We start from the raw sequence: 24,371 nt of genomic DNA, 5'->3' as shown, positions 1-24,371 counted from the left end.
ATATTTATTGTTAATCGTATTGATCATTGATGTTTCCCTACCTTATCTCTATTTTTTTAAAAGGCCGACCAGAGGCGAGGCCGACAAAGACTGGTGCCTGGTGGGTCGGATCTCGTTTCGAATTTTTGGCGGGAAATTTTTTTTAGCTGCTGTAAACAAGAAAAATTCAAATCAGAAATCACCCCAAAAACGCGAAACCGAAATTTCTTCGGATTTTTGCAAGTTTTCCAATAAAATTGTGCAAGTTTTTGCGGTTTTTTAAAGAAAATATTGCAAGTTTTATTTTTATTGCAAGTTAAAAAAAAAACGGATTTTCGGGTCTTTTGAGGCAACCCTGCACATCTTTGCGATTTCGAAAGTGACAGCAGGCTACAATCGCCATTTTTTCTTAAGAATTCGAACTAGTCTAAGTAGATGTAAAAAATTGAACCAAACACGAAACACGAATGAGATGTGTGTTTGGCAGTCTCGTTTTGCCATGTAGGGTTCGCAGAGCAGCATGACTGGCAGCACTGATTTGAAAACTCGTTCTTTGACGAACTCGCCGGCAACTTTAGCAAGGGCTCGATGCGAAGAGGTAAAATTTGTTAATTACTTAGGTTATTCAGCTTAAAATTGCTGGTCAAAAAGTTCTTTTGAATCATTCAGAGGTTGCAGAGCTTGAAGACATCTTAGATGAACATCAGCATTTTTTTCATTCAAATTCCACCTAATGTACTTCAGGTGAGAATTATCCATTATAAATTTCAATTTGATTATCATCCATTGATTTAACTGTTGATTTCATTTCGACTAATAAACCCTTTAGGAGAGTGGTGAATACCTGATGATCATGTCTGTTTTACAATGGAAGAAATGTTGAAGCACAACTTCTGTGACTTTGTCCAAACACTTGTGAAGTAATGCCAATATTCCATCATTTATGATTAGTACCTGATGGATAGGATAATGTAATTTCACTTTCTACTCGTCTTTTCAAGTCGTTGTTTGTCCACCGTTATCGAGACATCGTTCCCGTAATTCGAGCCATTTGTATGGAGGATATTGGCATTTGGAACGGTTCCCCCAAACTTTTCTGGATGATTCTCACCTGAAGTATATTGGGTGGAGTTTGAATGAGAAAGTTGCTTATGTTCGGTTAAGAAGTCTTCAAGGTCTGCAAACCGCTGTATTTAAGGTGAATAATTTTACCTAATTTTGCTTACCCAACCAACAATAATTTAAATTCTATGTACAGGATCGTATCGTCTCGGTGAAAATTAGACAAAGATTGCGATGCGGTCTACATGCAAGTTTATTCTAAACATCGAGCCCTTGCTAAAGTTGCCGGCGAGTTCGTCAAACAGCGAGTTTTCAAATCTAGTGCTGCCAGTCATGCTGCTCTGCTAACCCTACATGGCAAAACGAGACTGCCCAACACACATCTCATTCGTGTTTCGTGATTTGGTTCAATTTTTACATCTACCTTATTTGTTCGAGTTCTTAAGAAAAAATGGCAATTGTATTTGCACGTGTTGTATAGCCCCCCCCCCCCCTTTTGATGCTTGCAATACACGACGTGTACTCGAGTTTAAACACGGTAATATTAAACATTGTCGTGTTGTGACAAGAGAGACATCAGACGATTGGATGAAATTTCAGTTGCACTTGTGTTTATTTCTACGTAATCTCGATAGTCTGAAAATTATATCCATTAAATTAAATAAACCATCACCTTTATGTTATTCTTCACTAACGAGTAAATAATAAGAATGTGTGCGGTTTGAAATCGATTGGGGACAAGCAGAATTAACAAAATCCTTTAGTAACAACGATCAAATCCGCTTGGTGAAATACATGCCGGCCTGAGTGTGACAACCTCAAAGACGGTAGAAGTCGAGATGCGGAGGAAAAAACGGGGATTGGCGATTAGGATCGGCTGGCGAAAGTACGGAATGTAATTCGAAGAGAAGTAAGGATTGCTGAACGTGGACTGTAGTTCGTACGACTGGAAATCAGGTGCCGTCTCAGAGTAAGTTTCACGTGATTTCCTGGAAGCAATCTGGGCAATCTGAGTGGCTTCTACTCTGCTGAAGAATATATAAGAAATAAGACTATATAAATTATTTTTCTACGATCGATATGGTGTCTGTCGACTTACTTTTCTACTGTAGAAGGCTCGAGGATGTTGTCTTCTGAATTGTCGATGAGAAATCTTTTGCGGCGACAGGGCGCATTAGCCAAAACGGTACAAGTTGTGGTCGATGTTGTGGTCGAGGTCCAGGTCCAGAAGAATCGATTCTCCGGAACTAACTTCATGGGCGATTGCGTGTCAGCAATTGCGTAATTTGGATATTGATACAAACCGTCATATGCGTACGGCTGGTATTGGCCATTTCCTTGAATTACTGCAATGCATACGGACAATAACAAAATCAAGATGTTATTCATACCGAATTGACGTTATTCTTCGCTTAAAAAGATGACTACACAATCCAGGCTTCTGCTGTTTGATGATCTAAGATAGCGTCTACTGTGTTGATATTATTTCATGAAGTTTATATAGTGCTGAGGATGAAGCCGTGGCGAGGGTTGAGAAATCATTTTACAAAAATTTAAACGAAATAGATGCAAATTGCAATCTGGGTTTGTATTCACACCCCATAATTTTGCCAAAAAAAAACTAATTTTCAGCTGACATTCAAAATTGGCGCCTCTAACGCTGCAGGCTAAATTTTGATTGGCACTCGAAGGAATTGCAATACTTCGTGTAACTTGTGAACAAAAAGGCATGTGACGCGTGTAGTAGCACCTGAAATTTCAAATTTTAAGCTACAATTGAAGAGGCATCTAGAGAAATTGGGTTCTAAATTATATGAATGTCAAAGGACCACAATTTTGGAAGGAAATATTTCGTATTTTGATTTTTCAGAAATATACTCGGCATCTTTTTCTTTATTTAAATACGTAGTATTGAATTTACTGGGGTGAACTGACTGCTGTTTCGTCAGAGCCACTAGATGCCAGCTAAACATCAGACGTTTGGCGATAACGGCCATCTGGCATACACCAACCATTAATTATGCTCGTAATTATGCATGAAAAATTATATTTTAGGAATTCGTTAGGGATTTGAAAATATTCTAAAAGCTGTGCAAAAGGGCGTTTAAACTAGAAGAAAAAATAAAACAGTCTCGGGAGAGTATCGAGACATTGCCGGTCAGGTACGAAGTTTGTACCATCATTCGCATGCAATTTCTCTTCGTCTCCACAAATTTATTCGGTTTGTTGGATGAGCTACGAGACTGTTGAAATTCTCGACAAAGAAAGGTATTATATCTTTGTCAAAGATAATTTTTGAAAGCTCATTAACTTGAAAGAGTGAATCATGACAGTCATTTTGAGATACAATAGTTGTTTTATGAAATTGTCGATTATAAGTAATTTCTGTAAAATACCTTATAGAGGATATATATTAGAAGGACCAAGAAATAGACGTCGTCAGTTCACTGACATAGAGACATTAAGAAAAGAATCTAGAAAACAAAATTCGATGGAAATTTTAAACAAAATTGTAAATTTTCTTAGTTAAGTAATAGTCGCTTGGGAGATACGCGATCCACCGTATGTCGGTCAGGTATGCTTGGCAATACCGTCATTCCAACAGTTTCACTTATTTTCAGTTAAGATTCGTTGGATTTATTGAGCTACGATACTGTTGTAGGCATTTAGATTTGCTAAAAGTTTCTTTTTTTGGTCATCATATACTGTTAGAAAGAGAGATCCTGACAATCTTCTTAATTCATTTAACAGTTCTTACGTAACAGCTTCACTTCGGCTGATTTTAAAAGGGATCGTATTGAGGAGCTATTTGATAAGAATGGCGCAATGTTAAGCGTTAAATCTTTGAACAAATGTGTTTGAAGTTTTTTTGGATCAGACCATGAATAATTTACTACGGAATCAAGAATGACCGATGTATTGTTTAAACCTGCGTAGCGATTCTCACCATTAAACCTGTTATTCTGGTTGAAGACTGAAGAGAACAAGTTTATTTTTCCTTTGTAATTTCCATATAGGGCACTGCCGTGACGAGAAGGGACAAAAGAGACCATACAAATTAGATTTTTAGGCTTGGAATATGTTGACTTGAGTAAAAATCAGGGCACAAGAAAGCGTAAGGACTATTATGATCTCGATTCCAATAAGGTAAAATTGATACTACCAGTGATACTACTTTCGCCAAACAGTGACCTGGCATATTTTAGTTGGTACGTTACCAACAAGATAGTAAGATACTCCCATACCGTTACAATTCAACGAAAACTGAGTGGAAAGCCCACAAGTGACGTTGGAAGCTGAGCTTAGTGAATACATTTTGTCGTACGAAATTGTGATATCTCGAAAACTTTAACGGTATTAATAGTTTTCTTATTTTTTTTTTTTTGCATTTCATTCTTTGTGTAGAAAGATTAAATCCTGACAACCAAATTTTACTATGGTAACAAAAAAGAAAACGTTGACGAAGAGTAGTTGTGAAATTCAGTAATGCACATGCACATACGCTCGCTATACGATAACACAAGAATGCCGAGTGCCACGTCATTATATGTGTGTTGCCAATCTAGAATAACGCTTAGTGTAAGTGTGTAACTTCCTTATCGTTGTTATTATTATTAAGCGTCTCGTATTTGTACACAGTATGCGATAATATGTAGGAAAATATCCGAGCCCGCTTTCGTAATTAACAAATTTAAATTTTGTGCAAAAAGATTTACATCAAAAGAATTTGAAAAAAAAAAAAAAATCTAAAAGGGCGTTTTTCCGTAAAATGGCAACGTCTACTACGTGGAGGTTTTCGTGCCGGTCGCCCGAATTGATTGCTCTCTGTTCCTATTTAAGATTTCAAGTTCATTACTATTTATTATATTAACTGAGATTTGCCAGAAATAAGTCAGGTCCAAAGGTTTTGATCTGAGTAGAGTTTCGGTAAGTTTCAAGTACCGTCAGGCGCCGTTTTCCCATTGTATATTCTTTGATGCCCTGTTGGTGAAAGTTTTTTATTATATAACGAAAATTTGTTTTGTTTTTAGCCATGGGGACGTTTCAAGAATATATTCAACAGAATGAAGATAGGGATGGCGTACGATTGTCATGGAATGTATGGCCATCAAGCAGATTGGAGGCCACAAGGCTTGTTGTGAATCTAGCATGTTTGTATACTCCGCTGAAAGAAAAACCTGGTATGTGTTTTAAAATGAATGACAAAGTTTCAGTAATAATGTGATTTTTCGAGTAGATTTGCCTGCAATAACTTACGATCCAGTTATGTGCACACGAGGAAACTGTAAAGCCATCTTAAATCCTCTTTGCCAGGTTGATTACAGAGGGAAATTGTGGATGTGTAACTTTTGCTTTCAAAGAAATCCAGTAAGATGGTGTCAATAGCTTTATTTCATTAATCTTTATTAACATTTTTCATTGAACAACTTAGTTTCCACCCCAGTATGCCGGAATTTCTGAGACGAATCAGCCAGCAGAATTGCATCCACAGTTTTCAACTATAGAGTATACACTAACGGTAAATGAGGCCAGATAACATTCTGCTGGTGCACAACAGAGGCACATATTTATGTAATTGGCTGTTTAACATTTTTTTTATGTTTTAGAGATCCCAAACTTTACCACCCATATTCCTCTTGGTGGTTGATACGTGTATAGATGAAGATGAGCTGATAACACTAAAAGAGTCCTTACAAATGTCTCTGTCTCTATTGCCACCCAATGCGTTGATTGGATTGATTACCTATGGAAAAATGGTTCAGGTATTATCATAGTGAATTTTACTAGAGGACGTTTTCTAAACGTTGTCAATTTTTAGGTTCACGAACTGGGCTGTGATGGAATTGCCAAGTCCTATGTTTTCCGTGGCACTAAGGATTTTTCTGCTAAGCAAGTACAGGACATGCTTGGACTTGGAAAGGGTGGTGGTGCAGCTGGTGGTGGTAATGTTCCACCTGGCCAAATGGGCCAACCTGGAATGCCCGGAATGCCTGGCCAACCGGGACCTGGAATGCCTCCTGGATCAGTCGGCCCCATGGGTGGACCAATGGGTACCCGAGGACCTGGCGGACAATCTGTTCTTCCGCCCAGCCGTTTCTTGCAACCGGTGAGTTTATTACATAAATAAGATCATTGCTCACGATAATTTATATACATTTATTACACCACAGGTTCACAAATGTGACATGTATTTGACTGATCTTCTCGGAGAGCTTCAGCGTGACCCTTGGCCGGTTTCTCAAGGCAAGCGTCCTCTGCGTTCAACTGGTTCAGCTCTTTCGATTGCTGTTGGTTTGCTCGAGTGCACTTTTCCCAATACCGGAGCTCGTGTAATGCTTTTTGCTGGAGGTGCCTGTTCTCAGGGACCCGGCATGGTTCTCAATGATGACCTGAAGCAACCCATCAGATCACATCACGATATCGATAAGGATAACGCAAAATTCATGAAGAAGGCCACCAAACACTACGAGGCGTTGGCCAGCCGTGCTTGCACAAACGGCCATGCGATTGACATCTATGCTTGTGCACTTGATCAAACTGGATTATTGGAGATGAAATCATGCTGTAACACGACAGGCGGTCATTTGGTGATGGGAGATTCCTTTGGCTCATCGCTCTTTAAGCAAACGTTCCAGCGTGTTTTTGCCAAAGACGCCCGCAACGAGTACAAGATGGCCTTTAACGCCCTGATGGAAGTGAAAACGTCACGTGAGCTCAAAGTTTGTGGTACCATTGGACCTTGCATCTCGATGAATGTTAAAGGACCCAACGTATCTGAAACTGAACTCGGCATCGGCGGCACGTCACAATGGAAGTTTTGCGCTTTAGGAACCAATACAACACCTGCTGTGTTCTTTGAGGTGGTCAATCAGGTAATGATGCTTTATTATTATTATTTGTTGTCAATTCTTTCACTCGGAAAGTTAACTGAATTTATTTGTTTTGTATTTCAGCACGGCGCGCCTATACCACAGGGGGGTCGAGGGCATATTCAGTTTATTACGCAGTATCAGCATTCAAGCGGTCAAAAGCGCGTTCGAGTAACAACGATTGCTCGTAACTGGGCGGATGCCGCTGCCAATTTGTCTCACATAACGGCCGGTTTCGACCAGGAAGCGGCTGCCGTTCTCATGGCTCGCCTGGCTGCCTTCCGCGCAGACTCTGATGAAGGACCTGATGTCCTTCGTTGGCTCGATCGCATGCTTATTCGCTTGGTAAGAGATGCTTTATTTACATTCGATTGAAATGACTCACTAACCTATTTGTTTTTGCAGTGTCAGAAATTCGGCGTATATTCGAAAGACGACCCCAACAGTTTCGTCATTGGCGAAAACTTTTCTCTATATCCCCAGTTTATGTTCCATCTTCGTCGATCGCAATTCCTGCAAGTTTTCAACAACAGCCCAGATGAAACAACCTTTTACAGGTAAAAATGATCCAGCGTTCCTTTTATTGACTCCTCACTACAATACATCTTCTTGTAGGCACATGCTCAATCGTGAAGATTTGACGCAAGCCCTCATCATGGTACAGCCTATCCTGTACAGCTACAGTTTCCACGGACCACCCGAGCCAGTCTTGTTGGATACGTCGTCAATCATGCCCGATCGCATCTTGTTGATGGATACATTTTTTCAGATTGTCATTTATCATGGCGAGGTAATTTAGCCCTTTCGTCGAATTAACTTGACGTTATACAGAACCATGTTAACGTAATGAATCTTTTTTTTTGTAGACTATCGCCCAATGGCGGGCGTTGGGTTATCAGAATGCGCCCGAATACGAAAACTTTAAGCAGCTACTGCAGGCGCCGATTGACGACGCACAGGATATTTTGCAATCGCGATTCCCTATGCCGCGTTACATTGACACAGAGCATGGTGGCTCGCAAGCTCGTTTCCTCCTCTCCAAGGTCAATCCGTCACAGACTCACAACAACATGTTCACATACGGCGGCGGGGTAAGTCACTCGATTTCGGACATAATTATTATTTTGTCTTTGTTTTGTTCTAGCTGACTTAAGAGTGCATGCATGAATGGCTGGGAATTGGGATGTATCAGTCTTGCATCCAATTCGTCATTTTTTTTTTTTAATGATTAGCTAAGCATGCATAGGGCCATGTTAGCTATTAGTGACTTATTATTTTATTTGTTTGTCCGGTCTCCCTTTTGCCCCTGATGCTCGTCAAAAACGCAACTCACGTTTCCGCAGTCGGCGCCCAATAATTCGGTTTGTCTATCATTTTGTTTTTTATTATTATTATCGTGTACTGGTAGCATCTTTTTTTTTTTCATTCTTCCCGTTATGGAATGCTTTTTCTGTTTTTGTTTTTGTTTTAATTCGTTCCAAACTAACCACCGGTGCATGGTTTAATTTTCGGTTTCATGCTGAAATGCGGATTCTTTGCTTCTTCTTTGTAAATGGAATTATTATGGAAAAATTTTAATCGAGTTTCTATTTTTAACTTATTGCAGGATGGTGGAGCGCCAGTGTTGACAGATGACGTCAGTTTGCAGGTCTTCATGGAACATCTGAAGAAATTGGCCGTTTCGTCGACCGCTTAGGAAATGAAACTAAAGGAATCAAATGCCCATGATAGATTTGATAAAAATTAAAACAAGAAAAAAATCGGTTTAGAATTTATAATGAGATTTGAAAGAAGTTTATACGTCATCGGCAAGGAGTCATGACTCCTCACTGTTTCGGTTGAAAACCATTTTTTTTTTGTCCATTTATTCTTCACGCTGCTCAGCTTGTACCGTTCCACATGTTTGGGGCTTTATCGTAAATAAATATGCTGTTTCCAATTTGATGAAGTAAAATCATTTCTAGATTTTTGCAGGGACTGTTTAAAGTACACGCCTAGGCTGGAAATGGTTAAAAGCAGTTTAATTTGTGTTTTTATTATAATGTTTGGTTGATAAACAGTAGGTGCCGCTGGCCACGGCTTGTTGCCATTCATACAACACTGGAAAACGTATTTCATGTTCCCGCGCAGTATTCGACAGTTATAGTATCTAGAAATGTAGACCGTCTTCCGCACTCCATTATTCTTACTTCGTGATAAAACCATGGCCATGATGTGATCACTTTGACATCCACAGCGACTCGACCTTTTACTGTAATTGAAATATGGACTTCCCATGACCCAGTTCTGATTCAAATTGCGACCGAAAAATTAAAGAAACCCATTTTTAATTTTTCAGATTAACAATTTTATTTTGCGGATTTGTAGGAAAACGTGCAATGTTCTTGCACCCAACATTTTGGCTACATGAACATGTTACCGTAAGTCCCGCGGGTTAAATCAACGAATTTTGTTTGACATGGTTTAGCGTTGAAGTTGTGTCATTGGATCCAAATGTAGTAGCGTGACTGACTTCAGTCGTGTCCTTATATTTTCCGGGTTATTCTGGAACGAGGAAACATTCTAATCGTCCAAAGAATTCATAACTTTTTATAGAATTTTAGCATTACTTTATTTACAATTCTGCCTTGCGCTGTATAATCAATATTTTGGTTATGATTAATAGCATTGTTCATGAGATACCAAACATCAGCCTTGTCACGTTTCGATTCTGCCAGTCGTTCTTGAGAGCCTTGAGTCGTGCTACTTATTTGACGGATCGTTCTTGAAAAACGATTTATGTAAGCCTTGTACACCCACATCCGCATTCGTGTGAAAACAGTGCATCTTGCAAAAATCGTGATTCGCACCCTTCCTCCCTCCTAATCGTGCATTACTTTTTCAGAATTTATTCTTCAATCAGCTGAGTACGAGTTGTCCAATGTGGGACATTATTCAGCGCATAATTCAATAGTAAACTACTGTCCCTTAGGCTTGAATGATGTTTTTTTTTTTACCATGGCACAGTTGAGGAATTATAGCAAGTGCCCGTGGCGTTATATCTCAAGTATGGTGATTAGGCCCTTGTCAACGGTACCACGAACTATATAGAATAGTAAAAGCACAGTATACTATTCCTACGCTGATACGCCTCTGTAAACTATGTTATCAATGAAAAAAACAATAATCTATGGGAATGCAAACATTTCGCAAGAATTTCTCTCGTTTTTCGAAAGTCTCCAAACTGCGAGAATTTGTCATATGGTCTACGTTAATGGCCATTTAGAGAGAAAGTGAAAAGTAAAGTGGAAAAGTTGTACATTTTTATTCTCACACTTTCCAGTACAAATTTAAACTACCCGGAACTTGATTGTGAAGGTAGGCGAGTCACGAAAAACTTCCGGCTAACCAGAATTTCGCAAGGTAGTAAGCAACGTAGTTATGTAATGGACATTCAACAGATATAAAAGTCGGAAGTTCCAGCCCAATCCGAATAGCTAAAATTCTACAATAATCCAGTTTTTTTTTAAATTATTTTTACATAGTAAACTATTATATAGGCGACAATAGAGCGTATCCGTCAAGCTGCACGAACAAGAGGCTTTATCAGTTGATCGGCAAATTTCGCAGCGTGACGGTTCGTGCGACGAAAAGAGCAGCTGCAAAAACATGTGATAACGATTCCAAGAATCTATCACTCGATTTATTGTTGCTCACAATCTTGCAATTAGTTGCTTTTTTTCTATATCTGGCATAATCTGTAATTTACCCAGCACGTGACGGGACTGGGTCCGCTTCACGTATATAATATAAGGATCTGCAAGGTCACTTCCCCGCAGGCCGTTTCATTTTTACGTTTATACCAGACATAGCAGAGCTATAGGCGCTCTCCGGTGATAGCAATAATAAGCTACCATGCGAAGCCCCAGAGTCATTCAATTAAACTGCCAGCAGCCACATGACAATGGAGATTTAATGGAGCGAAAACCTAATAGCTATAGCCGGCTATAGCACTATAGTTGCAATGTCGCTGAGTTTTTGATATTTCTTCCGACTTTTGAATGCGGTGACGACATCCCCCCGCGGTCTTTGATTCATCTGTTCGTGCACACTGCGTCTCTTCTTCTTATTCTCTCAAGGTCCCCCGTTTGCATGTCGTCGGTGTAACGAACGCCACCATCACGATGCGTGAGTCTGAATTACGACAGGAGAGAACAAAAACCCCAAAGTTCCCAAAGTTCTCTACTATACATAGTTAGAAGAAGGCGAATCACCTTTAACAATCGGAATCAAGTTATTGTTTAGCCGAGTCAAATGTCAAAGATGAGTGACATGTCTAGCGTGTTGCTGGTACGGTATAATATAAATCATTATTCTTGGCGTGTTTATACACAATATAACAAAATTGGGGTGGTGGTTTCGTACAAGAGTTGAGCATATTGGAACAAATGTAATGAAAAATTTGGAGGTCAGAGGTCTTGGACTTTCCCTCATCCTGTACAATGTCAATCTGCCGGGGACGATTATTGCTGACTGATGGGTCATCACGCGATCTCATTGAACGAATTAGTATATAAGGACAGTCGCGGTCCATCGAAAAATCATCAGTCTGCACATCAGTCAACCTGAGAAATATTCTCCACTGAAAAAGCCAACGAGTTCCAGATAGGAAACACTAAAAATGGCCAAATACTTGGTATGTTATTTCACTAAATTTTATTTCAGTATGTTAAAGTGTTTAGCAATCAAAACGGCAATTTCACTTCCTGATTGACCAATACTGATGCAATATTGCTTCTGTTTTTTTTTTTCATTTGATGGGTGATTCACAGTCGTTGACTATTTTGTTGGTTATTGGATTGGTGGCTGCCTCGTTGAGCTCTCCAGTTGCTTCCGGTTCCGATCAGGATCAACTTCCTGAAACCGATATGGACGGCAGTGAATTCTTCCATTCGCCATACCACCGGGCTGTTGGCGCTGGATTCGGTTACGACTTCGGCTACCCTTTGAACCTGCCTTACGGTGGACCCGGATTTGGTGCTCTGCCCGGCGTTTACCCGGGGGTCCACCCAGGTGTCATCCCGCAGCACCCATTTTTCTATCACAAATGAGTCAACGTCCATTGACTTGAACCGACCAACAAAACAAAAAAATGGTTTTTTAGATTTGAAATTCATCGTCGACTTCCGCACCCATTTTATTACAATATTCATATACCATCCCACTCACTTTTTGTTTCGAAATGGCATACCGTAATATCCTTCTTTTCCGTTCTTTGCAATCCTTATATACGCCTCGTTAATAATCAACCACGATTTCAAATAATACAATTTCGGCATTAGCATTTTGTATGAATAACACGCAATGGGAATGAACTCGCGGTCCCGTACGTCTATCTCGCCACGACATGGAAATTGGAAACGCTCTATGGCATTTTATATATCTGTCGATTCATTGTTTCGTTCTGTTTTTCTCGATCACGTCCCGGACGTGAAAAAGGTGACGCCGCTGTCCCATTCTTTTTTTCAATCTAAAACGTACATATTGTTTTCCTAACTTTTGAGATAGTAACTCGACGAGAAGTTGGTGTTGGGCGGTTTTCTTGGGATTTCCCAAAAATATCGACGCGGGCATGGACACAAGAAAAGATGATAATAGAAAAACATTGTTCAAACTTCCTTGCCGACAGGTAAGAATAGTACAAGCTAGCCAAGAAACGACGAGAGATCTACCACAAGATTGTTTCGACCTTCAAATAAGACTATGCTTCATTTTTCTTAAAGCAATTAAGCACGGCTGAATTGAACAACCGTTGAAGATGCTATATTTTTAGCATAATACGTAGGCTATCTATTACGTACGCAACTCAAGTCGTGATCATTTGGCAAAAAAAAAATAACAACCGCACAAAGAATTGCACGGTCGTGACGATTATTTCTTGAGTTGCGAGAATTATTTCATGAGATGTGACGCCGTTTGAGCCCCAGTTTTTTTTCTGCAGCTCACGCCCAGCAACATCACGGGTCTCTTCCTAGTTGTTAACCTTCACAAGTATAAACCTTCTTTCTTTTATAGAAGTTTTGGCATGACGAGTATGAATTGGAGGTCATATTCAATCAAACGTGATATGGGATCGATCTAGAATCAAAAAGCTTTTGACGATGAGAATACGTGTAACATATATGCCGGTTGCTGTTAAGAAATATCGGGAATCCCCAGGACAATATACGTTTGAGTTTACAATCCAGCACGCACAGCAGTGAGGGGAAAATCGTGAAAAATAAACTATTAAACAAAAAAAGTTCTTTCACAGTTTCACGATTTTTTTGTTGCTGTTTACTTCTTTTTCTTCTTTTCGGTTGTTTATCATTCTTGAAAGTCAACTTGCGCCACGCTTGCCTACCTTGCCTATATTTGCCGACTTTTTTGCGGCGGTTGCTTTTTCCCATCCGCCCGCACTTATACGCAGCCGAGTCGTGCAGCCAAAAAAAAGTGGGTAGAAGAGGGAACGTGATAAATAAAAAGAAAACAAAACAGAATCCTCCTGGCGTATAAAAGGTGAAAGTATGGACGTGGAACAACCAGTTGGTGCCGTCCTCTTGTTCGAATCAGTTGTCACTGTGCAGTTTCGCTAAAAAAATGAATTTCCCTCAGGTAAAAAATGTTGTTACGCAACACTTCTCGGAGAAGCTGTGAGAAAAAGAGAAAAATAATAGCGCGGATCTTAAAACAAACAAACTATTTTAATGTTGTAAGTAGACAAAAGAATTTACACGCATGTTTTTCTTTCTTTCCTCTTCCCGCTTCCGGGTTGCCTTTAATGCAGATGATTTTGCTGGCCATGGCCGTTGTCTCGTGTCAACTGGTCAATGGACACCGGGAACGTCGTGCTCCACAGTACTTCCCCTACAACCCTCATAACATAGCTAATGATATTCACAATCATATCACGAGTTTGACGTATGACATCAACAATCGAGTCTCTGCGGCCGCCAACGCCGCCATCGCCAATTCTCTTGCATCTTCCACTTACGCCTTGAACGGCCCAACCGGGATACGTTACCCGTCTAATGGTAACACATTTATTCGTCCCTTCTACATACCCGGTGGACAAGGTCTCTACATCATCTCTTCAGGAGGAAATGGCATCAGCAGTTCCGGTGTCGCTGTCAGTGGAGGAAATCGTTTCAGCTCGGGAGGAAGTGCTTTTGCATCTATCGGCTCATCTGGAGGATCGGTACGTCCCACATCGTCAAGTCTACGCCCCACTTCATTCCGACCCACATCAAATCCCGTGCGTCAACAATCCACGTTCCGTCCGTCACCAGTCCGTCCAGTTTCCGTTGCAGTCGGATCACCAAATCGGTTTGCTGCTGCCGGAGCCGGTCCACTACCTGGCGGCGGAGTTTCAGCCAGTGCAGGTGCTATCAGCGTTTCCGGTTAATAATGCATGATTTAAAAAGAAAAAAAATCCTGATTGTTATAACTGTGGGGATTTTATTTTTGAGGGGATTTTAAAGAAAAAAAAAATCATTACACGAGCACTTGTTATATTTAATACATTTTACGTTAATTCGGAAACTTTGCACATCGTCGACTCTATTGCGGTTATCTATCACATTTTATTTATTATTTTTAATTTTTTAAATTGGAATAGCCGAATATTTTTATTTCTGTTTCAAGGCCAACGCCTATGTGTTTTCCTATACAAAATCCTCTAGAGCGTAACGGATAAAAAAAAAGATAACCGGTAATTTTTATTATTTCAATCTGGTATTATTATTGTACCGGATGCTGAACAAGAATACGTTTTCGTTCTTCCGGTCATGATTATTCAGCTGCGTAAAACTTTTGTCTTAACATTGAAGTCTGTCTAGAATTAATTCCGTGAAGACGTAAAATAAAGGCCAGCTAAAAATTATCGTCTGTACCAGTCGCTATTGCATATCTACAAAATAATTTGGTATCGTGTATTGGTGTACAGCCCAAAACAGCATACGCTTGTTTAGTAATCTTAATCAAACAAAATGCAAACCTAGACATTTAAAACAATAAACTCTCACGTATATGTTTTGTTATTGATAAGCCAAGACAGGACAACGATAACGGAATGACGTCACTAAAATAAAAAAATTCCTTTGTCGACTTGTCGTATGAGCTCCAATAAATAATAATAATCATGGCTACCTTTTTCAAATATTATTTATGTGATTACGATCCGAGCGGTCTTTATTTTTACGAGACGGAGAAAAACTAATGTCGGAATAAATGTTCGCCCCGAAAAGTAAAGAATGAAACGAATGCTTATGTGGGTTTTTTAAAAGCCTCGACAGATTAGGACTTGATTTGTGACCTTCGTAAAAAGAAAGCTTTCAAGGGAAAAACAAACTCTGCTGTCTTTACTTCCCTTTACACGGTTATTTACATTTAAAATTCAGTGGAGCGGAGGTAGATTCACGAACCTTGCGCTGGCTGAACCTTGAACGAGACTTGGGAATCAAAGTATCGTCTGCTAGCATATGCAGGCAAGCTATTTTGAAATTCTACCATTTCGGCCATTGGTGGGTTTATTATTGCGAGCAAGTAAACAAATGAAGTAGAGGAGAAATGGCGCCTTCACGCCGATCTGTTGCAGCTAACAAATCTCGTGCTACTCCAAAGCGTAATAAAGTCAATGAATCAAATAAAGATGAATCCGGGAATGTTTCTTCGTCTGCGGAAGAGAAACCTTTTTTGTTACTGGAAGATGTCACGTGTAAAATTTGTTTAAATTTGATGGTAAAACCAGTCAGTTTGCCATGCCAACACAATTTGTGCTATTCATGCTATCTAGTAAGTTACTGTGACTTACATTTATTAAGATTCAGTAAAATTAATAATTCCATTGTTTTCTCATTCAGAGTTGTGTTGAAAAATCAAATCTGGCATGTCCCATGTGCAGGAAACGGATTAGTGTATGGTGTCGTCAAGCTGCCAAAACCAATACTATTGTAAACGAAACTATGTGGGAACAAATTCAGGTTCAATTTCCTGAACTTATTGAGGCACATAATGTTGAAGGCAAAGATGACAAGGATATTGAGGATTGTAAGTTTTATTAGCAAACTCTTTAGCAAAATTGTTCAATGAGACATTTTATCATTTTTATTTCAACAAAGTTTTCCCCACTGTTCCCATGCATCAGTTTGCTGAGCCTGGTGAACTATTGAAAGAGTTTGAGAAGGAACAGGAGAGGCAAAGAAAAGAAGAAGAAGAAAGAAGGAAAGAAGAAGAGAAAGCCTCAGCGGATCTCATAGCACAGCTTGCCATAGAGCAGGTTTGCCTAAATTAGTCAATTGCACTTTTAATTCACAAAGCTTAAAATTCTTTCATTTCAGGCTGAACGTGCTAAGGCAAATGAGGAACTGGAGAGAATAAGATTAGCAGATGAGGCCTTAGCCCTTGAACTTTCTGGAAGGGAAGATAATATTCGCAAGTTACGGGGATCAACTATTATACAGACACCCCCGTCATCAAGAAAGCGACCAAGAAAAACTAGTTCCGATGCCAAGTCCACTCCAGCAGCCAAAAAAATCAACAAGTTTTTTTCTAGTAAGTAGCATTTACTGTTAATTTCCTAATTTCATATTGAAATTTAACACAATATACTTGTTTTAATTTAGGTCGCTCTAATGAAAATGACGAGCCATCACGATCTCCATCTGCGTTTGTGCCTGTAACTGAACATTTCCAAAAAAGTAAGATGAACAACTATTCTGACAATTACTGAGTGGGGCAGATATTGTAAATCACCAATTATTACATTAGAGGATGTTTCGATGAGTGAACTTCGGAGTTCTTCTTGCACTAGCTTGGAGAGCATAGACCAAGAAGTGAGTAAAAGATTACATTTTCGCCCCATAAATGCCGCTCCACTCACTCCGCCAAAAAATTCACCTGGCAACAGTAAGTTGTGCTTTTCATGTACAATGCTTCTTCTAATTATATTTTCAACTTATTTATTTATTTATTTTTGTTTAATTTTTAGGCGAAATTGTCAAGCCTCAAGTGGTTACTGCAGCCAAGAACTTGAACCAACTTTATGGTCTGGCCACTCTGGCGGAGGAAAAAGGTAACCATCTGAAAAATTAGTTGTCGTATATTTAACTTAATTGTCGTTTTCTAGCTCTAGATTTACCCGAAGATGTTAATCATAATAGCACGTCTGATGATTCAGTCAAAGACGGTGGAGTGTTGGCTCAAGAACTCCTGGAAATGGAACGCGAGTGGCTTCGAAAGAAGAAGGAACAAGAGGAAGCCGACAATGAATTAGCACGGAAGCTACAACAAGAACTGGACGAAGAAGCCAATCCTGGACGAGCCTTAGTCAACCGCAGCAAAGGCAGTAGAGACGAATACCAACTACGCACGAAGAAATTAAAGAATCAACCCACAATAGAAGATTCTTTCCAGCGGCCTTCATTTCGTAAGTCCAAACCGCTTCCTTGAATGACTTCGTCACTAATTTTCTTCGGAATTGAGCACGAGTTTTGATCTTTCAATCTTTCACATGAAGCAACGTACAAAAAAATCAATTATTATGATTCAAAATTGTGATTTCAATACATAGAAGACAATTAGTTTCTTAGTTTCGTTCAATTAGTTTCTTTCCACCTTGTCTTCCAGCATTTTTTCGAGAATTGATTTTACGAAAAATAAAGTTTTATGGAGAATAATCTCAATCTGCACAACATAAAGGTTTTTTACTTTAATCAATTTACGTTGTATGAGTGAATAACTTTTGTTGTTTTTAGAAAACATGCGGTGCGTGAAATTCCAGCTATTTATCAGTCAAAGTAAAATTTATTATCGTATTTAGCTACGGTATAAGAATATCCCGGTAGGACACAAGGGCAGAATTGGGTGTGGATTAAAAGGCTATGGTCGCTTTGTTCGGATTTTCGCCGTGTTTCGGATACATATAATTATGCTAAAGAAAATGTGTTGCTTCACTGTCAGGGAAATAAGATCCAACTTGTATTGAAACAAGGCACAGTATCACATTTTATTTACCTTTATTTTTTTTCCTAAAATTACTAATTTATGTGCACTGCTGCTAAAACAAAATCTAACCCTATAACGAGGGACATAATTGTCAGTGCTTCAATACGTGTGAGCAATATACTCTTAGTTACTTGACTATAATAGAAGTGATATTTTTTAAGGTCAATGATAGAACGCTGACTCGCCTAGACTTCATCCGTTTTTGGTCCACATTGTTCGAATGCGTTATTCATCTAGTAGAAAACATGAAGTCGTCGATATTATAAATTATGTTTCATTATTTTTTTACCGAACATTATGTTACCTTATTGGGTGTTAGGAAATCGATGTCGGCCGAATGTAAGGCAGATGAAATCGATTTGGTTACTTTTGAAGAAGCATTGGTAAAATGCAGAACCATTAAGCCTCTTTTGTGGTAATCTGATGCCACAGATTTAAGCATCTGTGGATAATGTAATACATCGTGAAATAAGGATACGACCTCAAATTCAAATTTTAAAAATAACAGCCTCACTTTCAGCGCAGTGTAATCGATTTCTGTTACGTGTGATAGATCGACCAAGACGCATGTCTCTCCATCAGTGGCTTCATTCAGAACTTGGCGAAATTTTTCTACTCCAGGGAAGTAAAGGTTTGTGTCAGCTTTAACGACGACTCTTCCTCCGGTCTTCTTACTACCCTGTTAGAGAAAAATATTTGTGAAAAACTGTTGCGCGCGTGAGAGGAGAAAAAATGCATTTACAGGTTCCCGTATCAACTCCGGATGAGGACGGCCTCCCGCCATGTAAGCCAACATAAACAAATGTACGCCAGCCCCAATCAAAATACCGTACTCCATGTTTACAAAGAGACAGCAAAAGAATGTCACACCTAACGGAATTAGTTCCACTCCTAAAACAAATCACCAGGGTATTATTAACTTTATCAACATTTGTCGTATTTTAAATGCAATGCAGCTGGTAAATTTACTTCTGCTCTTCCACATAGGTTTAAGTTCCTCTAATTCCACCATAAAAATTACTGACGTAATGATTACAGCAGCGAGGATCGCTTTCGGAATATATGCCAGGGAAGGCATCAGAAAACCCAAAGCCAACAGAACCAAAATGCCTGTAGAAAAAAAAATGATTATCAAACTTTTTTTTCCCCAAATTGGAGTGAGTGGACCGTATTTTACCTGCGTAAACGTTGGAAAGTGGCGTTTTGACTCCACTGGCATTTTGAACGGAGCTTCTTCCAAATGACGAAGTGATGGGCATTGCGCCGAAAAAAGAACCAAGGATATTTCCCATACCGAGAGCGATCATTTCCTGAGTGGCGTCCGTTCGTTTGCCGAAAGCTTGAATAATCAAAGCACACAAAAGTTAGATGCTAAAGCATTAATTATTACTACGCTTTTCCAAAGACATTACCGAACGCTTTGGCTATAGCAACTTGCTCTAATATGGCGATAAGGGGAATTAGACCGATGGCTGCACCCAGTTCTGAACATATCTCTGGGAAACTTAACAAAACCGTGCTATTCCCGTCGGAATCTGTCGTATTGATTGAAAACGGAGGCAGTTCGAATGAAGGTAGACCGGCCTTGATGTTACCTAGGTATCAGATTGATTTTCAACGTGAAACAAATCTCTTCAAAGGACACATGCAAAATGGATAAATGCCTATTCAACGAAAATGCATAGAGACCTGTTAAGGTGAAAGGAGATAGGCCGTTGACTTGCAAGACGTACGCAGCCACGCAGCCGCCAATGACAGCAAAGGCATTTCGACTAGTTGAAATAAACCACAAGCCACTATCAACGAATCGGTTACGGAGACATGTAATTTTCTTAAAAGGCCGAAGGTTTTTCATCGCAGTCAGTTTCTATGGGGATAAGTTTATGTCCACGAACAAAAATTAAATATTTATCATGTTATACGCGAAAGCAAATCATACAAATATATTTTGAAATAAATACGAACCCGCATCAAAAGCAGAATGACGATGGAGGAACATCCTAGCCCAGCATCCCACGGATTAATTTTAGACAGGTTTGTAAAGAAACCCGTCCAGATTTCAACGAAGGAAGACCCACTAAACTTCAGTCCAAAGAGCCCTTTTACCTGGGTCGAGGCGACGGTCAAAGCGGCTGCCGAACAGAAACCAGAAATGACTGGCGCCGAAATGAAATCGACCATAAATCCTATGAATGTTTCCAAAGAGATTAATCGATATTATTTTTGTGTTTTTCCCCAAGTTTGTTGTGATATTCTCCCTATCAGGTAGGTAAGCTAGGTAGTATTAAAGAAGGAAGAATTAAGTAAGATACCGAGGTTAAGCAGTCCGGCGACAAGCTCAATAAGTCCAGCCAGAAAAGACAAAAGGCAAGCATAGGCAGGGCCCCCTTCGTTGGCATAATTGAAGGTCATTAAAGCCATGACGGCTGTCGGACCAATCGACGATTCTTTAACCGATCCAAAAACGGTGTACGCAAACAACCCCATAAATGAGGAATAGAGGCCATACTGTTGGCAATAAGGTTAGTTGTGATTTAAAAAAAAATAATGCTGATTGAACATGTTTAGTCGTACGCAATAATTAAATAAGAACCTCGAAAGGAAGTCCCGCGACGCCAGCATAAGCGATCGACTGAGGAATGATGGTAAGTCCGACAGTGACCCCGGCGATAAGATCAAAGACGGAATAATTCAAGTTATAATTTGGCAGCCATCCCACGATCGGCAAGCGATGACGAAGCAGATCTACATTACATGAGTCTTTTATTCTTCTAATTCTGGATTTTTTTTTCTTTCCCGAGTTAGTAATTTCTTTTGATTGATTTTCGTAGTTTGGTAGAAAAGAATCTTCGTTCGAGGGGGTGGTCAAGGACGTTCTCTCTACTGCTACATTATCTGAAAATTAAAAAAGGTTACATTGAGACAGAAAAATAAAACATTCTTTTTTCCTATCCGATGCCGGATTTGACTGTTTTAAGATAAAATCATGTCATGCCGTGACGAATGAGTTATATACCTTTTGAATGCCCTTTCATCAAGGGTTCTGCACATTTTCCGTCCTGTTGCTGATCCCGATAATCGATGGACTTTGTTGAACCATTCAGATTCGGCATTTTGCGTCATTAGCCAACGACGTTTCGATTTAGTTCAATGTCCTGGAGGCAATCAATAAGCGAGCACAAGCCTCCTTTTGATAATACGTACTCTTATTCCAGCCTCCACCAGAAAGTAGGCGAAAAAGGAAAGGTACAGTTCGGCCTTTCAAACTAGACTGACCAAGATTCCAACTCGAACTTATCATTTTCCTCTCTTTCTCCATGGAAAAGACCGCCACCTATGGCAGATAAGTAACTTTCGATGAGAAGATCACAGTCACAACAAAAATTATAAACAGCTCAAATCAGCGCGCGTCAACACCAAGCATATGATCACATATTTTTGTTTTTATCTTGCCGAGCGATGGATGAAATTTCAAGATATCAAAGTGGAAATTGAAACATAGGCTATCTCTCTATCCAGAAGTGAATGTGACGTAGTTAAACAAAAATCCCCTTCATGACGTACTAAATTTGGCAAACCAACATCCGAAGAAGTAAAAGCGAAAGTTTCTTTTTCGATTCTTTCTCGTTGTCCTATATAGTCACGTACGCCAGGAAACCATTGCCAGAGGCTTAAATCAGTAAGTTGCTGTATAGGTTATGACGTTACTAGTACCTTGTTGCTAATATTTAAACGCTCATGAAACATATGAAAGAAACGAAGAGACGCAATGGAAACACGGCGTTTAAAAGCCGCTGTATGTTACGGTGAATTGTAATTTATCATTTGACATATGATAGGCTACCTCAAATTTATAAATAGTAACGTTACAACTGAGCTAAGAAAGTTCCATTGAAAAATAGAGAAAAAGGTCGACAAAACTCGACATATGATTTAAAATTCAAAACACGTAAAATGCTTATTGTAGCTTCTGATTAGGTAGGATGACTTGCGTTTTATTCTTAAAATTTTTTCCCACAGAAGGGCTGATTAGGCTATTCTTAAGTATTATAGATAAGAGGAAATATTAAAAATATAGACATTTAGCTACTCATTTTCATGAGTAAAATTATGTAAAAATGTATTTTTTTAAACTCAGAAGTTATTGTGTTTTTTCTCATTACTGGGCAAACAAAACAATTAAGTTAGAAACAAACAAAGTCGAGAAAAACAGATAAGGTCATGTACAGGATCCTTGCACAATTCTTGAATCGATCCGGATACTTAAATTATTTGTTTTTAATTGAAAGTTTAGATTCCCCACTTATAGCTCAAGTAGTGCCAGGCTGCAAGCCATATAGTCGCATATAGTGTTGACCAATGCCACTGCCAGTAACAGCGGAGCGGATTAGGGATTACCTGTCTTACCCAATAATTCGTAAAATCTATAAACCTAATAGACATTTTTTTTTTACGTTTGTCATGTTTTAAAAATTTTATTAGGATACGTGACATTTCGGCAGGTTCCGTAATGGGTCATTCCACGCCAAAACTTCCAGAGGTCGTTGCGACCATCTATCGGTTTTTGATAATTTTTGGTGGGTGGGTTCTTAATAGGTAGAAAATAAGGTAGTTAGGTAGCCAAAGGATTTTGCTTGAATCCAAATCGTTTGGCTGTTATAGGTGTCCAAAGTTGAGACTTTTCAAAAAAAGTTGAAAAAAAGGGTGATTTGCGCTTTAATTAAAAAAACCAACATGATTTTATGAATGAAGAATTTTTATTGCAGAAATGTTTCAAGGGAAAAAAACTTAATTTTAAGACCAAAGAGACCTTCATCGGAAGTACCGTCCCCCCCAGAGCATCGTTTTTTTTAATGAAATATTTTTTAAATTTATCATTATTTCCGGGGTATTTGTACGTAGATCAACGATTTTTCTAGAACCAATATTGAAAATTTCAAGAATATATGACTAGCTGTTCTGAAGATAAAAATAAAAACAATTTTTGACTTTTCTGATGTAAGATTTTTTGAAAAGCCTTTATTCAAATTATTTCTTTTGGAATAATGATAAAAATATTTAAAAATACTAGTGACATAGAGAATTTTATTCTCTGTCGGCTATATGTAGTAGTTGTAAATAGAAAAATAAATTACAATGGGTTAAAATATATTTTTGTGTAGACGACCTTGTTGGGGCTATTTCTGCCTTTAACAGTAGGGCTAGTTGGCTTATGGAAAATTGCCATTACTGAGAACGACTGAATTTTTGAATTAGCTCAAATTACTTATGGAGATTAAAAACTAATCAAGGGAAATATATGAAAACCACACTGACAAAGTAAATCGTTAATATGATTTATTTTATCAAAATCAAGGATTCAAATCATCCCCCATATTGGCTGCTCTCCCATTAGAATCACAGGGAAAGTCAACTAGCTCCGTTGTAAGGGCATGTTGCGTAATTTTTTTCGTTTTATAACTTTAATAACGCTGGAATTGTAACTAATAAAATTTTCATGAATTGTGCCAACCCTTACTTCTCTCCCCTAAGGGAAATTGTGAGATTTCAATTGATAATTTCTCGTTTAAACCTAAATATTACAAGATGCCCTTTCGCTCAATTATAAATAAATATTAATATTTTTCAAACAAATAGAAGTGGCGATTCTCATGGATCTGGCCAGACTCGATCCAACGTCACTGAAATAATGTTTGGTTAATACTGCTTAAATTAAGAAATAAAACCCATAAATGTTGCACAACAATGGATTTGCCTTGAAATTCTGCGTCGATTGATATACAGACATTGTAAAATAACGAAATATTTTTTTTTCGAAATTTGTTGTTCCAATACGCGTCTGCTGTTCCAAAATTCTCAGTTTTCTTCCATTTCCTGGTAAGGAAATATTTTAAAAAATACTCAAAATATTGAGAAAACCTTATGTAATATTGTAGAACTTTTTTTTCCCTATCTTTTGGTGTTAATTTTTTAAGCATTAGTTCACTTTTACTCTAGATATTCTTTACGGCGTGATTTTTTCCTTACAGCTAGCAAAGGGTCAAAATTCCCTGTTCGTAAGGGTCCAAAATTGAGTTAGTATAAGTTTGTGACTCCAAAAGAACCCGATATTCGTGATCCTAGTAAAATTTTGGTTTAATTTCCTGTGTCGGTAGAAAATATATGAAAATTGCCCAAAATCCAGATTTACTGAACTATATATAGTGCACGAAAATTATCGATTTTGACTAAATTTTGGATTTCTTTTTAATTACATCTAATCAACCAAAAATTTCACGTAATTCACGAATATTTGGTTGATTTCGACGAAAGCTTGATGGTTGCAACACTTTCGCTAACTTTCGCCATTCTTCCGGAGAATTTACATTAACACCAATGCAACCTACCACATATAAAACCTAATATTGTAATGTTACTTTAGAATAGGTTATTCTACAC

General features: G+C 38.6%; 5 protein-coding genes and 2 long non-coding RNA genes across 14 annotated transcripts; 5 read left to right on the top strand and 2 right to left on the bottom strand.

The window, feature by feature from the left end:
- Positions 1–349: 349 nt before the first annotated feature.
- LOC124197822 lies at positions 350–1,575 on the top strand. Of its 2 annotated transcripts, none has more exons than XR_006876355.1 (5): positions 350–577; positions 631–723; positions 809–899; positions 981–1,177; positions 1,238–1,575. It is a non-coding gene; the product is annotated as an uncharacterized LOC124197822 (long non-coding RNA). The 2 variants fall into 2 exon arrangements; XR_006876354.1 differs by having other exon boundaries at positions 351–577; positions 649–723.
- Positions 1,576–1,667: 92 nt separating this feature from the next.
- Positions 1,668–4,180, bottom strand: LOC124197807. 2 transcript variants are annotated; one of them, XM_046593357.1, is made up of 3 exons: positions 3,989–4,180; positions 2,141–2,387; positions 1,668–2,069 (listed from the first exon to the last, which is right to left on the bottom strand). In XM_046593357.1, the coding sequence occupies exons 1-3, from the start codon at positions 4,092–4,094 to the stop codon at positions 1,802–1,804; spliced, it is 621 nt and encodes a 206-aa protein (XP_046449313.1). In that variant the 5' UTR covers positions 4,095–4,180; the 3' UTR covers positions 1,668–1,801. The 2 variants fall into 2 exon arrangements, with proteins under 2 accessions (XP_046449313.1, XP_046449322.1); XM_046593366.1 differs by having other exon boundaries at positions 1,668–2,066.
- A 125-nt stretch (positions 4,181–4,305) lies between these two features.
- LOC124197779 (protein transport protein Sec23A-like) lies at positions 4,306–8,850 on the top strand. 4 transcript variants are annotated; one of them, XM_046593336.1, is made up of 13 exons: positions 4,306–4,395; positions 5,073–5,222; positions 5,279–5,409; positions 5,474–5,560; positions 5,649–5,804; positions 5,861–6,148; positions 6,213–6,914; positions 6,996–7,256; positions 7,317–7,468; positions 7,527–7,701; positions 7,778–8,002; positions 8,255–8,272; positions 8,518–8,850. In XM_046593336.1, exons 2-13 carry the CDS (start codon positions 5,075–5,077, stop codon positions 8,605–8,607), a joined length of 2,433 nt encoding a protein of 810 aa, XP_046449292.1. In that variant the 5' UTR covers positions 4,306–4,395; positions 5,073–5,074; the 3' UTR covers positions 8,608–8,850. The 4 variants fall into 4 exon arrangements, with proteins under 4 accessions (XP_046449292.1, XP_046449304.1, XP_046449284.1 ...); XM_046593328.1 differs by lacking the exon at positions 4,306–4,395 and adding an exon at positions 4,808–4,968; XM_046593348.1 differs by lacking the exon at positions 8,255–8,272.
- A 2,580-nt stretch (positions 8,851–11,430) lies between these two features.
- LOC124197769 lies at positions 11,431–12,231 on the top strand. Its single transcript, XR_006876338.1, has 2 exons — positions 11,431–11,586; positions 11,723–12,231. It is a non-coding gene; the product is annotated as an uncharacterized LOC124197769 (long non-coding RNA).
- A 1,025-nt stretch (positions 12,232–13,256) lies between these two features.
- Positions 13,257–14,471, top strand: LOC124197758. 2 transcript variants are annotated; one of them, XM_046593311.1, is made up of 3 exons: positions 13,383–13,544; positions 13,717–13,963; positions 14,027–14,471. In XM_046593311.1, the coding sequence occupies exons 1-3, from the start codon at positions 13,530–13,532 to the stop codon at positions 14,332–14,334; spliced, it is 570 nt and encodes a 189-aa protein (XP_046449267.1). In that variant the 5' UTR covers positions 13,383–13,529; the 3' UTR covers positions 14,335–14,471. The 2 variants fall into 2 exon arrangements, with proteins under 2 accessions (XP_046449260.1, XP_046449267.1); XM_046593304.1 differs by having other exon boundaries at positions 13,257–13,544; positions 13,717–14,471.
- Positions 14,472–15,314: 843 nt separating this feature from the next.
- Positions 15,315–17,517, top strand: LOC124197752 (E3 ubiquitin-protein ligase rnf168-like). The gene is made up of 8 exons (XM_046593294.1): positions 15,315–15,722; positions 15,791–15,977; positions 16,049–16,206; positions 16,268–16,481; positions 16,553–16,627; positions 16,698–16,835; positions 16,918–17,001; positions 17,056–17,517. Exons 1-8 carry the CDS (start codon positions 15,498–15,500, stop codon positions 17,376–17,378), a joined length of 1,404 nt encoding a protein of 467 aa, XP_046449250.1. The 5' UTR covers positions 15,315–15,497; the 3' UTR covers positions 17,379–17,517.
- A 367-nt stretch (positions 17,518–17,884) lies between these two features.
- Positions 17,885–21,266, bottom strand: LOC124197742 (sodium-independent sulfate anion transporter-like). Of its 2 annotated transcripts, XR_006876336.1 has the most exons (13): positions 20,950–21,233; positions 20,527–20,828; positions 20,246–20,441; positions 19,899–20,119; positions 19,623–19,800; positions 19,346–19,528; positions 19,111–19,272; positions 18,903–19,043; positions 18,676–18,824; positions 18,448–18,612; positions 18,238–18,375; positions 18,065–18,166; positions 17,885–18,003 (listed from the first exon to the last, which is right to left on the bottom strand). XR_006876336.1 is itself a non-coding variant. In XM_046593278.1 (12 exons), the coding sequence occupies exons 1-12, from the start codon at positions 21,044–21,046 to the stop codon at positions 18,119–18,121; spliced, it is 1,980 nt and encodes a 659-aa protein (XP_046449234.1). In that variant the 5' UTR covers positions 21,047–21,266; the 3' UTR covers positions 17,885–18,118. The 2 variants fall into 2 exon arrangements, 1 of the variants encoding a protein (XP_046449234.1); XM_046593278.1 differs by having other exon boundaries at positions 17,885–18,166; positions 20,950–21,266.
- Between the last annotated feature and the right edge of the window lie 3,105 nt (positions 21,267–24,371).

Source organism: Daphnia pulex, chromosome 1 (genome assembly GCF_021134715.1).
Source record: "Daphnia pulex isolate KAP4 chromosome 1, ASM2113471v1".
Lineage (NCBI taxonomy): Eukaryota > Metazoa > Arthropoda > Branchiopoda > Diplostraca > Daphniidae > Daphnia > Daphnia pulex.
Note: the sequence above shows the minus strand (reverse complement) of the source record. Positions and strands in the feature narration are given on the sequence as shown.

What these genes read in the sequence shown, in the direction of transcription:
- LOC124197807 (XM_046593357.1), bottom strand. Translation starts at nt 4,094, where the DNA reads ATGGTCTCTTTTGTCCCTTCTCGTCACGGCAGTGCCCTATATGGAAAT. An exon ending in CCAGAATAACAGGTTTAATG is followed by an intron (nt 2,388 to 3,988) that starts GTGAGAATCGCT and finishes TATGCATTGCAG; the next exon opens with TAATTCAAGGAAATGGCCAA. An exon ending in GAGCCTTCTACAGTAGAAAA is followed by an intron (nt 2,070 to 2,140) that starts GTAAGTCGACAG and finishes TATATTCTTCAG; the next exon opens with CAGAGTAGAAGCCACTCAGA.
- LOC124197779 (XM_046593336.1), top strand. Translation starts at nt 5,075, where the DNA reads ATGGGGACGTTTCAAGAATATATTCAACAGAATGAAGATAGGGATGGC. An exon ending in TCTTTGAGGTGGTCAATCAG is followed by an intron (nt 6,915 to 6,995) that starts GTAATGATGCTT and finishes TTTGTATTTCAG; the next exon opens with CACGGCGCGCCTATACCACA. An exon ending in TTGTCATTTATCATGGCGAG is followed by an intron (nt 7,702 to 7,777) that starts GTAATTTAGCCC and finishes TTTTTTTTGTAG; the next exon opens with ACTATCGCCCAATGGCGGGC.
- LOC124197752 (XM_046593294.1), top strand. Translation starts at nt 15,498, where the DNA reads ATGGCGCCTTCACGCCGATCTGTTGCAGCTAACAAATCTCGTGCTACT. An exon ending in TGACAAGGATATTGAGGATT is followed by an intron (nt 15,978 to 16,048) that starts GTAAGTTTTATT and finishes ATTTCAACAAAG; the next exon opens with TTTTCCCCACTGTTCCCATG. An exon ending in CACTCTGGCGGAGGAAAAAG is followed by an intron (nt 17,002 to 17,055) that starts GTAACCATCTGA and finishes GTCGTTTTCTAG; the next exon opens with CTCTAGATTTACCCGAAGAT.
- LOC124197742 (XM_046593278.1), bottom strand. Translation starts at nt 21,046, where the DNA reads ATGCCGAATCTGAATGGTTCAACAAAGTCCATCGATTATCGGGATCAG. An exon ending in GATGAAAGGGCATTCAAAAG is followed by an intron (nt 20,829 to 20,949) that starts GTATATAACTCA and finishes TTTAATTTTCAG; the next exon opens with ATAATGTAGCAGTAGAGAGA. An exon ending in CGGAGTTGATACGGGAACCT is followed by an intron (nt 18,613 to 18,675) that starts GTAAATGCATTT and finishes TTTCTCTAACAG; the next exon opens with GGTAGTAAGAAGACCGGAGG.